Here is a 13,254-nt window from a genome sequence, read left to right on the forward strand (position 1 = left end):
TTTTTCAACTCTTCTGTTTTCTTGTTGATCTCAAGTCTAGTTGTTTATCCTTACTGAAGCTTTATCCTTTCCTCAAATTAGATAATCTCAACTGACCTATCTTCAAGTTGACTGATTCTTTCTCCTACCAGCTCAAATCTGCTGTTGAATACCTTGGTCAGTTTTTCATTTTTGTGATTGTACTATTATAACTGTAGTTTCTGTTCTTTTAAAATAATATTTGTCTACTTATTGATATTCTCTATTTGTCTAAGCCCAAATGTTTTTTGAAGGAAAAAATTCACTGGAACTTAGTGAATATTTGTGAATGTAGATCTTGCAACCAGGGACCTTTATGCCTTCCAGCAATGAATGTTAACAGAGATGAAGGCCCCAGGCCCCTCAGTGTATTATCACTAAGGACCTGTAATCCAAATTTGGCCCCAACACCAGCAGCATGGGCATCACCCAGGCGCTGGTTAGAAATGCAGAATCTCAAGTCCCACTCCAGATCCACTGACTCATAAGCTGCATTTTAACAAGATCTCCAGGTGATTCCCATACACATGCACATTAGAGTTTGAAAGACAATGGGCCAAACGTCCTAGAACCCACCATACTTTCAGAGCCTTCAAAGTATGCCAGTTTTCAGAATAGCAATTTTGCATTTATCTATATAACTTTGATAAATGTCCATCTTCCTCTCTAGATTGAAACTCCACAAAGGGGAGTCTGCTTACTGTTGTAGCCCAGAGCCAGGCACATAGTAAGTGCTGTAAAATCTGTCAAGTAAATCGATGAACTGGACTCTGGGATCTCATATTTATCTACTTCCTCCCACCTCAGTTTCAGAAGAAGTTTAACTTCTTAACATATTTGGAAAACCTCAGCTTTATCAGATCTCCTGGGGATGATTAGGAAGGACTTCTGAGATAAGGAAACAACTCTGAGATAAGGAAGCTGCAGTTTTTCTTTACCTTTTGCTTAAAGTATGTATTTATCCAAAACTTGAGTTTCCTTGCCACTAAGGGTTCTCTGAGTATTGGAAAGAAAGAAGCCATTAAGCATATTCTCTATTATAATTCTGTAGGAGGACTAATTTTTGATCTTGAATGATTTTATTCATTTTGTTTCCTTATAATTATTTTTCTCCATCATCAGGAAAGGTTATTGGAATATGAGTAAAATGTCATAAATTAACAAAATCAACACTAGTAAAAGACTTCATTTATAATTCATATATATTTATATCTTTACTTAACTAACTTATCCTGCCTTTATATAAAAGGATCTGAGGCAAATGTTTACAACTGAATGAGATAAGAGAAAACATAACTAAAGCAATACTATAGATGGCTTTTGTGAAAAATCAAATTACCTTGATAATTCTTCCAGTTTAAAAAAAAAAAAACAAGAGACAGACAATTGGTATTATTGTTTTTATTTATAAAGAATTACTTTTATTTGGCTGTTTGGAAAACCACTAACATTTTTCACTTTAGAAAACATTAAATAATAAACAAGATGTTATACAGTACTTTGGATAACTTCTTCCATCAGTGTAGTGCAATGCATTATTGGCACCTAAAAGTGAAACTTTTTATTATTTTCCCCTTTCATCTCCAGTTGTGCAGTTATATGACCAAAAAGGAAATGAATCATTAAAAAATGGATCTAAAGCCATATTTTCTGGCCCCTACTCAAAGGCTTACTGATTTATATTCCCCCTCTGGCCTTGCATCCACCAAGTTAAATGATGAAAGACCTACTGTTGTCTATTGTACTTATTGTTCCCAAAACAATACCATTTTGTGGGACTTGGGAGATTCCCATTGATAAGAGAAACTTTTACCATTAGGAGAAGGAAAGGTCCTGGCAGTGGTGTTGGGCATGGCACTCTCTTTTTCAGTAGCCAAATTAAGCTGTCACACATGTTGCAGAGAGAATGCACCAGATAAAAATCTCTCTAAACTGTGTTCTTTGCTATGGTCTCTTTAAAAATCTGAAATATCATCCATTAAGCAAGTGAAAGGGTTATACCTTTACCAAGAAAAGAAATATACACCACCACATTAAGACATTACTGAGATACTAAAATATCTGCCCATCATACTCTTTTGGAACAAACAGATTTTTTTTCTGTTTTTTGTTTCTGTATTTAAAATACTGCTAGGTTTGCCATAAAGGGATAGACATTTTCATGATCTCAGCATTTGGTGGCTTTTCCCCTTTCGATTCCTCGCTATTAGGTGGCCAAGAGGGAAGTACCTAAATTAGACCTTAGCCCTGGTCCAAGTTACTTAGTTCTGGAGACTTTCATTACATAGTAATAGGATCAAAACATCTTTGGGGAGATTCTGTAATGTTACTCTACCTTGAGGTAAGAATGTCTTTAACCATCTTAAATAGAAAAAACAGTTATCAAATTTTTTAAAAGTCTCAAAAAAAAATGCACACTTTTTCTTTTAGACAAAGGATTCTAACTTAATAACTGTCCCTGCCAGGAAATGCTCCCTCACACTCCAGTCTAAGCCTGTTTCCTCTTGTTCTATTCTCAGTGCATATGGACAACAGCTGGCCACCAGACTCTCTGCACCAGCCCTTCATATACTTGAAAACCAGCAGTGGTTTGCCCCTCAGTCTTCTCTTCTCCACGCTGAATAATCCCAGTTCCTTTAACTTTTCATCATAGATCTTTTTTTCCAACCCTTTAATCATCTTTGTGATTCCTGGCAAAAACAGCAGAAAATAGTTTGATTACTTAATCGGAAGTAAAGAAAAGCCTCAGGAATAAGTTGCCTTTTAAAAGTTATGTCTTTTGTTTAAATCTAAAGGTAAACTTTGCAGGGAGGAAATATAGTTAGGGGTTCATAGATCTTACAATTCCAATCTTGTCCTGTTGATCTAGTGTGTGTGTGAATCCCATTCCAACACGTCCGATGCCTCAAAGCATGAGACTCGCTTCCCATCCCTTCCTGACACAACAGCACATAGGTTGTGATCTAGACCTGCCTAAATTTATACTCATTGAAAAGTCAGTATGAAAATCTATTTCAACGGAGCTTCCCCATGCTTCCCCACACCCAGCTTCCACAAACAGAATCTTTTCTCTGAAACAACCAGAACTTTCATAAAGCTTCTTACATATTACCAGAAAGAACCACGTTGTTATGGTAAAGGCTGTTGGTTTTAAAGTGTAACCTGAAACAGTGAGGGTTTTACATGTTAACTACAGTTTCCTATTACTTTGTAGTGATCAAACTCAAGGCCGTTAAAAAATTCATCTCCCTACAACCACAGACACCTCTTCCAATTTTCTCTTGCTGCCAATATAAGGTCATGGAACTGGATGCCATTCCACCATGTATTTTTTTAACTCAAGAGATCATAAGCTGCCTTTCCCTTGCAACTAGAGTCTGTAAATATTAGGAACACATAACTACTTAATACCAATAACACATTTACACAAAACACAGTACTACTGTGGGATTGCGTGCCCACTCTACATAATTGTCTTTAAAAGAAAAATACAGATAACAAGAATAAATGCATCTTGATATGCTACATACCCTTCTTTTATAAAGTGAATGGCAGTAAAAGTCAGAGTTCAGGTCAGACCAGAACTACCAATTAGAGAGGAGAAACCAATTTCACAAGCACATTGTACAACGCATCTTAGGGGAAGTCAATACTACTCGTGGTACAACACTGAACAGATAACAGAAAGGTCATTTGCACAGATTTCTTTTGAAAATTTCTCCTATAATTTGCTACAAGGAACACCTTGTAACCAGGATGAAGGACGGTATAGGTCACACATACTGAAGGCCTTCTTAAGAGACACAGGATGAAAGGTAACACCCAAAGATGGCTTTGGACACATCTACAGATGCCCCCCTGTATTTCAAGGAAGGTGTCACTGTTCACTGGGATTGCACAAAAGCAGGCCAGCAAGATGTGGGTCACCAACCAGACTTTCTCCTGACCCACTCTTCTCCTAGGCCTGATAAGAGGGAGGAGAGGACAGGAGGTGAAGATTGGAAAAAGAAGAGGGAGCAACACGGGGGTTCATTGCTAGTTCTGGAGTTGCTCGCGTTCTTCAGAGCAGTGGCCTTTTTTCAAGCTCACATCATCCAATCCAATCTCCCCAGTGTGACCATGCCTTTTTTCACCTTTGAAGATGACCTAGGGAGAGAACGTACACACCGGTCAAGCCTCCTCTGCCCCTTTCCAATGCCTGCTCGTTTAGCAAAATAAAGACAAACTTTCCCCAAAACTAAATAGTAAACTTACTTAACAGAAGGAAAGACTAGAACAGAGTTGCCAGTGTCACTGAGGCTTGCCTTCTGGTAGAAACTTAAGTCGTCAGTAAATCATTAACCAGACCCCATTGCCCAGAATCAGTTACTCTTTAAAAAGTCATTCTAAACAATAGACTACTTCCATTTAGGAATGATTATGAAGTGGACACTTTTGTCAAAGATTACCAAGGTCAGAAGTAAAGAGCATGATGGAATATAAAGGTGTAGAAATTAGGAGCCAAAGATCTGAAAGATCATAATCATGCAGCCTAGCTTAGATGTTTTTCTAGTTCCTCCTCTGGGTTAATTTAATACAGTTTTGTTGCCTAAAATGGAACAGAATCAAACACCCTAATGCAATCACAGTGTTGTTTCACTTATGTAAAGACCAAAATCTTTCCTGTATTTTATCTAACAGAAACCTATGTTAGGATGTGAAACAACTTATTTTTATATTTCCAAACAATGTAAATATTAAGAAAAATTTTAAGAAAGAAAAACAGAGTAAAACAAAATCCAAGACTCTGATACAAGCTGTCTTCATGGAGGCTATTCTTTCTTTTAAAAAGTTTCTAGACACTATACCTATAGGTAGAGAGGCAGAATTTCCTAATAACTGTTTCATTAGGATCAACATAAAGAAGACACTTTTCCCAAATACATTCACTATTTCAATAGGGTGTTATAGATCATTTTATTGCTACCTATGACTTGATTACTTAGATTAAAATTTACATATGCAATCAAAGCTTTTCCCACCACTTGTCCTGAATAGGATAATACTTTCCAAGCATAGTGTTCTGGTTTCCACCCAAGGCTGCTTAACTATGATCTCCGAGGCAAAGGGAAAACAAAGACTTTAAAGAAACATTTCCCCCCCCCCCCCGCAAAAAAAACCACTTTAGGGTGACTCATGGTGGTCAAAGTTTGAAGTACAAGTTTAAGGAAAAGGAAAAGCAGGCACCCCGCCGCCACCCTTTGAAGTTTCTGTTAACTTTTTTTTTTCATTAAAAATAGGGGCTATTCACCAGGGTGGGGAGAGTGACAGTGGTGAGAGGTTGCCATGAAGAATGTGTACGAAGGAGCAAACGGGGTACAGAAAGAGGCAACGCATGGGGTCACCACGCCCGGCCGAGGCACAAGCCTTGCGCCTAAATCCAGGAAGAGACGGAGGCGTCCACCGCAGACCCCCGAGCTCTCCTCTGAAAGGAAAACCTCCCCGGTTCTGCCTCCCCGGCGGGTCTACTTACGCTCTTGACGTCAGCCCCTCGCAGGGTGATGCGCGTTTGCCTCCAGCTGTGGCCACCATTTCTTCCCCACAGGGCTGCTCCGTGGGCACCGTGTTTTCTCACAAACACCTGGAGCGTGCCGGCGTGCAGCCCCGTCACCTTGTGCCTGAACGACAGGCACAGGTCCCCTGAGTGCAGGAGGTGGCCGAGTGGGAGCAGCAGGCGAGCGGCCTTTCCCGCCGGGCCTTTGGCCGCCGAGACTGTCAGATACTGTCCACCTGCAGGGGGAGAACAGGGCCGTGTATGCGCGCGCCCAGGTCCCTGCCGGCGCGACGGCGGGGACGGGCATCGCACGCCTCTTGTTTTAGTGAACTTCAGACGGTGCCAGTCATCAGGAAAGAATTCCAGATTTCCGAAGGAGGAAAATAGGACTTCGGTCCATGGCTGTCTTAAATTCTACGGTTTTGTATTTACAGAAAACACTTCACTCATGAGGAGTACAGATTATGCCAGGGACAGGCAATAATTAGTCATCCTAACGCTCTAAATATTTCCAGTTAAATATGATCAGACATACACAGGCATACACACATTCACCACCTCCTGATCCTCTTGCACCTAGAATCATAATGTCATGCTGGCTGGCTGGTGTGGTGGTGAAGTTACCAGGGAGAATTTTCTAGGTGGATTTTCTGTCTCCTGGCAGTGATTTAAAGGGGCACTAGATCTGTTTATTCTCTCCTCTCCCCTCTTTAAAAAAAAAAAAATCTCTAAAGCAGGGGTCCCCAACCCCCAGGCCACAGACCAGTACCGGTCCGTGGCCTGTTAGGAACCAGGCAGCACAGCAGGAGGTGAGCAGTGGGCAGGAAAGCGAAGCTTCATCTGTATTTACAGCCGCTCCCCATAGCTCGCATTACCGCCTGAGCTCCACCTCCTGTCAGCATTATGGTGAGTTGTATAATTATTTCATTATATATTACAAAGTAATAATAATAGAAATAAAGGGCACAATAAATGTAATGAGCTTGAATCATCCCCAAACCATCCCCCCTTCCCCGGTTCGTGGAAAAACTGTCTTCCAAGAAACCGGTTCCTGGTGCCAAAAAGGTTGGGGACCAACGCTCTAAAGGGAGAAGGATCCTTTAAAAACGAGTTTGCTGTGCTTCTCATACCTGACCTCAAGAAGATGCAGAAGTGTTCTGGAAACCTGCCACATCTTCCTGGAGCATCAATAATATTTGGAGGTAAGCAGTTTAAAAGATTTTTATATAAATACAAATCCATAACAATCTAATTAATATATAAATTTTCCATTACACATACATGAACACAAAATGTTTTTAAAATCTTTCCCTTTGGAAAGGTCGCTTTGATGATGTCCTTGGATCCCTAGGGCTCCAGAGTTTGCTTCCCTCTATTGTTAGAGGAATTGCAGTTAAGGGGGAAAAAAAAGTTTGAGCAGCAGTGACATGGGAGACGGTGCTTCTCAAGAGACAGAAAGTTGCAAGTAGTAGTTTGCAACTCAGTCCAAGTACAAGTGACATTCCCCTCAGGCTGTTTTATTGCAGCCACCTGAAAAACACACTGTAGTCTCAACACTGACTTATCCATAGGAAAAATGTGGTTGGAATGCTGAACACCTGTAACTGTTTTGGTAGAAACCCCACTTATCTTTCATTGAAAAGCATTCCTTATGCTTAATCTGTACAAGACATGACGAGGTTTGGGATGTCCTATTCTTCAAGTGACTTCTCCTCTACCAAGTCTCCTCTGAGCCTTTAAAGGCCCGAATAGGTGAGTTGTGTGTACCTGTGAGGGCCAGGTTCTGTACGAGGGCTCTCCGGGGAGCATCTCATTTAACCTTGCTAACAAGCCCTTGAAGTGAGCACTTATTAGCTTCTGCATCTGCAAAACAAGCCTAAGGCTTTGAGAGGTGAAGTCACCCAAGGTGTCACCCAGCCAGTAGGCAGCAGAGTAACAGTTTGAGTTCAGAACTGCCTGAACCCCTATTCAGCACAGGAACCACTGGTTTACACGTTTCTCTCCCCCTGTCAAAGAGGGTCTCTTACAGTCAAAGAGACTGTGAACTCTTTGATGTCAGAGCCAACCTCTCTCCAAACCCCATTACACTCCTAGCGTATGGTAGGAGTTTAATACCATTTTTTAAATAAATGACGTTCCAAGAATATAGCAAAAAACAACAGAGAAATAGATCCTTGAGTCAGGTACTTGACTCACCAAAAACAAACACAGTTTTTTTTGTACTCCTTCCACCCCCGTCTTCCCCAAATTAATCCAAACAATATTTTGAGCCAAAATATTTAGATGGATTTCTAATGTCTCCCCGTTAGTCAGCTTTTTGAATCATCACAGGTATTTTGGTTAAGACTAAGATATAAGGTTATTACAGTTAACCTGCAAGTTTTAAGAAAACAAGGATTATCTTAAATCCCTGTGGAATGTATACTAATATCACTATGCCAGATGCTGCCTGCAGCGAGACAACCTAACAAAAACCAAGACATCCTAATAAAAGAGTCAAATAATCATTTAATATAGATATTTAAAACTCTATAAATGAGGTTACTATTGCGCTTCCCCTATAGGGCTACTCTGAGGCCACTAGGATTTTTTTTCTTTTTACCATGAAGAATTCTTTCCCTTTTTAATAAATGGAAGTATTACAAAGTTGGAACAGTAGCTAAGGGAAAAATTGATCTAGCACTCCAAATTACCTATTAAATAAAAATTTCACTTCTGATTCCAAAATACTGGTTTAAATAAAAAATTACATTAAGTATTTTCATGGATTCAGTTTAAAGCATCACAATATCTAAAGTTGTTTTTCGGTAAATAATAGATGCTGTAACACTTGCCAGATATATAGGTGATAAAATTTTAATTTCAAACATATGTGAAATGATATCTGGACAGGGTTACTAACTGCAGCATTGTCTGAACTACCAAAAGGCTGGAAACAACTGAAACGTCCCTCAATGGATGTCTGGTTAAATACGTTTAAAAAGTGATGGAGTAACCGCCATTCATTTAAGAATGAAGGTGTTGGGCTTCCCTGGTGGCGCAGTGGTTGAGAATCTGCCTGCCAATGCAGGGGACACGGGTTCGAGCCCTGGTCTGGGAAGATCCCACATGCTGCGGAGCAACTGGGTCCGTGAGCCACAACTACTGAGCCTGCGCGTCTGGAGCCTGTGCTCCGCAACGGGAGAGGCCACGACAGTGAGACGCCCGCACAGTGCGATGAAGAGTGGCCCCCGCTTGCCGCAACTAGAGAAAGCCCTCGCACAGAAACGAAGACCCAACACAGCCATAAATAATAAATAAATAAATTTTTTAAAAAAAGAGGAATTTAAAAACTCCTAAAGAAACTCAACATTTAAAAAAAAAAAAAAGAATGAAGGTGTTCTGTATGCACTGATACAGAACAATCTTTGACAACAATGGCTAATACTATTTTAATGGTAACTCTGGGACAGGGACTGCTTTAAATGCTTTACATATGTTTACTAGACACTACTGATGACCCCATTTAAGTAACTTGCTCAAGATCAAAGCTCTTAAGTGGTGATGGTGGGTTTCAGCCCAGGCATTCTGGCTTCAAAGTCCACTCATGTTTTGTTTTGTTTTTTCCTTTGGAGTATAATTGCTTTACAATGTTGTGTTAGTTTCTGCTGTACAATGTAGTGAATCAGCTATATGTATACCTATATCTCCTGCCTCTTGGACCTCCCTCCCACCGCCCCATCCCACCCATCTAGGTCGTCACAGAGCACCGAGCTGAGCTCCCTGTGTTATATAGCAGGTCCACACTCAGCTTAACTCTTAAGATAATATTGTTAAGTGGAAGAAGCAAGGTACAGAAGAGAGGGCTGTTGTGAGGAAAAATAGCTCTCTGGAAAGGTAACCAAGAAACTGGTTGCATCTGGGGAGGATGATGGGAGCCAGGGTTGGGAGAGAGCTTTTATTTTCACTGTTGATTTATTTTTCTGTTTTCATGTATTTCAAAATAATGTTTCGTAATGCTGCAATAGACATAGTTGTACGTACACGCTGGCATATTTTATATTTAAACGAATTCCTTGTAGCTACCAGTAGCAGACAGAGTGCTGAGTCGGTTGAGATTAGGGTTCCAGGAAAAGGGCCCCAAGTTTAGCCTTGACACTACAGGAGAAGGGCGTGTGTTCAGGGCCACAGCTATAAGTCTGTAGCACATTATCACATCTGTCAGGAGCACAATTTTCCATTCCCTAGAGGATGGATTAATTTCACTATCTCGCAATTAAGTTTAAGACTGAATGTGATAACAAAACCTAAGGAGCACCAGGAAGGTGACTAGCAAATGCACTTATTTTGCAGCTGTTTCTCAAAGTTATAAGTTTGTTTAAGGGAGGGATTTTTAGAGATATTAGCACATAAGAATATTTGCAAATCTGGATCTTGGATAAGAAATGCACAACATAAAAATCATATGTGGAAATCCAAACATATGTTCCTTTACAAATGGTAATAATCTAGATAGAAACAAGCAAACAATTAGTTTGGTAGTTAGAATGATACACAAAAATAATTGATTAAATTGCTTATAGTCTTCTCTGGCCTTAGCATGTGATACATACATAACCTCACCTGAACTTCCTAGAAGAAAAATAGGCACGGAAAGTAAGCTTCATTAGCATTCTCCATCTGAATATGTCAGAATCTGTATATGGTTAGAATTCCCCAACATATTCTAAAAAGCCCGCCTTCGATTCCGCCCTGACATAAGCTATGCCCTCCTACCCCTTCTAACTAAATCTCTGCCATCTTTGGTCTTCCCATCCATTCTCCAAGCTAGAACCCTGCTCACTGAGCTCCTGCGATTACCTGGGACATTCCATTCTGAGTCAGAGGCTCCCAGAGCCGGTATAAGAGGCTTTCTAATCCACCCTTTGTCTAATTCTCAAAACAACATCTTGTCATATGTCACCCAGTCAAACATCTCCACCAACAGAGAGCTCCCTGCTTCCGCGGCCGCCTGATTTCTCTTTAGACAGCTCTGACTATGGTGAAGTTCTGAGAGTGAGCAAAAATCGATCCCCCTGTAGTTTTCACCTACTGATCCGACTTCTTAGCCCCTTGTGATCACGGAACAACTGAGATAGATGTTGTCGGTCTTGTATTTGAAAAGCTGCCCTGCTCCATTATTTCTTCTCCAGGCTAAACATTCTGGGTTCTTCACCTGTTTCTCTGCAGGCTCTGAGACACCTCTCCATCCAGGTCATTCTCTTTTGAGTGACCTACAATTACCTCTATACTTCTCAGACTGGTAAGAACCTACCAAAATGTATTTTCCATGCTGGAAAAAATCCCTATTTCTATGGAGATGACCCAGCTTTTGGGCAGCAATGATACAGGGTTCACTCATATTGATTTATTACCCACAAAAACTCTAAAAGTCTTTCACACTTTCTGCTAAGTCACATCTTCCCCCTCCTACAGCTGTGTAGGTGGTTTCTCGACCATGAGCTACACCATGTATTCATCCCCAGCAGATTTCACCCTCTTAAGTGTGACCCATTGATCTAATCTTTGGATGCTGTTTGTGTCAGCACACACAGTCGCTTTCTCCTCTGGCTTTACGTTATCCACAGATTAGTATGCCTTCAATATCCAGTTCATCCAAGTTGTTGGTAAAAACCTGGAGCAACCCCAGAAGAGCATCCTTGAGGGGCCAGAGCCAATCACCAGGAGCTATCCAATCACCCAAGCAGCCACCACTTCCTTTCAACTTGTTCTGTATTATCACAGCCAAAGGATCATTTCAAACCTTTTTTTTGTCTACCACTCTGTCAATTCTCTTCTCATTTTTCTATTGGAGGGCAAGTGGATTTGGGGTCACAACAAATTTAAACATTTACATATGTGACAAATAATAGAAACTGTTGAAAAGTACTAAATTGGTTCTAAAAGAAAGATAGTATTTAAGTTCTAAAGGTCAAATATTTTACATAGACTGTCTACAGAGAAGTGCAATGAATTCTTCTGACTTCAGCATGAATTATTCTCCCCAGTGTATACTTTACTTGAAAGAGTTATTCATTATGACCATGAACATTATTCACCATTCTATCACACATGGTTGCTAAAGATCCTTCCTTCTGTAGCACACTACTCCAGGTCAGTGGTCCCTCAAATCTACAGGCCTGAGATCTGCTAATCGGATTATGCACACAACCAGGACACAGAGACCAGATTGGGTAGTGAAAACCCCAGAATAATGCTGCAGATGTTCTGGGCACTGAACTGCTGAGATGGCTGCACAGGCAGTACAGAGAGGCCTGGATGGGAAGTCCACTCTTTAGCTCTCTGGCCTTAGGAAACTGATGTAACCTCTGGCCCTTTGTGAAACAAAAACAATATTACCTGCTTCACAGGGTAGATAAGAGGATTAGATAAAACTGAGATGATGAATGAGTCAGGACTATAGTTGGTATTAAATAAATGTTGGTTTCTCTCTTATTCACAGTTATCTATGATATTAATAATAATGTGGTCTGGCTCAGAGTTAACCTTAAATAAGTGAGAGGGAGAACATGAAAGTGAGAATGAGAGGGAGTGTACCGGTGTGTGTGCGTGTGTGTGGGGGGGCATTAAAAATTATTTTATAGTTAAAAGAAATCTAAAAACTCCTTTGAATTTGTTGGATACTCATTTTTTAAAAGCTTACCTCAAATTTTCATTTTTTAATATCTCTAACATCTCAATATTAGGGGATCTAATGAATATATTTTTGCACTAATTCTTTAATAACTTGCTACTCAACATGTGCATTAAGGATGAGCCCTAAAATTATCCCCAAGGAGCGTGTGAGAAATGCATCAAAATCTACATTTTAACAAGGCCTCCAGCTGACCTGTGTGCACACTGACCGTTGAGAAGAGCTGGTTTTAATAGAGCATATCCTCAAGTTAACTTTTACATGTTTTGTGCTCTATCTGTACACTTGGGATGGTATTTAGGAACTAGGCTTTTAAAAACAAGTAACATACTTTTTCTTCATGTCTTGTATCTTTCATTTCTAAGTCTAGAATCAGGAGTATAAAAAGGAAAAAAAGAAACCAAACTCCTCACCCTTCCATTAAGTTGGACTCACCCATATAAGATTTAACTACTAAAGGGAGGGTAAAAAGCCAACAATAATATGTAGCTTTGCTTCCTGAAATAAGATGACAAAACATATTGTAAGTTCTGAAACTTTACAGATTCATAGGAAGTGTGCAATTTAAAAGTCTTAATTTTCCAAGGGACTATATTTAAATCTCCCTTTCTTATAACATTCTCTTGTGGAATAAGTGGTGGTAATTTATAACTATTTTCTCCAGCATCCAAATTAGACTGAAAATTAGACTGTGAGAGATATTCACAACTTTGCAGGAATTTCCACTGTCTCCTTCTGCTACGTCTTAAAAAAGAAAGACATAATCAAGAAAACAACCACAGGCTACTATGATGGCTGCTGTACCACAATATTATTTTTATGCTTGGGAATGGGGCACTACACGTAACTTGAAAATTATATTTTAGAATGAGTCTATATGTTTTATATATACAAAGCTTTTTTTGAGAGAAATTAGCTGGCCTTTTAATAAACTGCTTGTCTACTTAAAATTCTAATTGATAGCTAACAAATTCAGATCACCTAAAAAAATAGAAGATGAATGCTGGACAAGCTTTCTTTATCTTCTCTA

The 13,254-nt window shown here is 39.9% G+C and overlaps 1 protein-coding gene across 4 annotated transcripts in view; it reads right to left on the reverse strand.

The window, feature by feature from the left end:
- Positions 1 to 1,404: 1,404 nt before the first annotated feature.
- Positions 1,405 to 13,254, reverse strand: part of NPNT (nephronectin) — a 74,616-nt gene continuing 62,766 nt past the window's right edge. For all 4 annotated transcript variants that reach the window (XM_061192076.1, XM_061192075.1, XM_061192073.1 and 1 more), the window contains 2 exons: positions 5,531 to 5,787; positions 1,405 to 4,164 (listed from right to left, as the gene is read on the reverse strand). In XM_061192076.1, the coding sequence (XP_061048059.1) occupies positions 4,054 to 4,164; positions 5,531 to 5,787 (368 nt within the window). In that variant the 3' untranslated portion in view covers positions 1,405 to 4,053. The remainder of the gene's footprint in view (positions 4,165 to 5,530; positions 5,788 to 13,254) is intronic.

Source organism: Eubalaena glacialis, chromosome 5 (genome assembly GCF_028564815.1).
Source record: "Eubalaena glacialis isolate mEubGla1 chromosome 5, mEubGla1.1.hap2.+ XY, whole genome shotgun sequence".
Lineage (NCBI taxonomy): Eukaryota > Metazoa > Chordata > Mammalia > Artiodactyla > Balaenidae > Eubalaena > Eubalaena glacialis.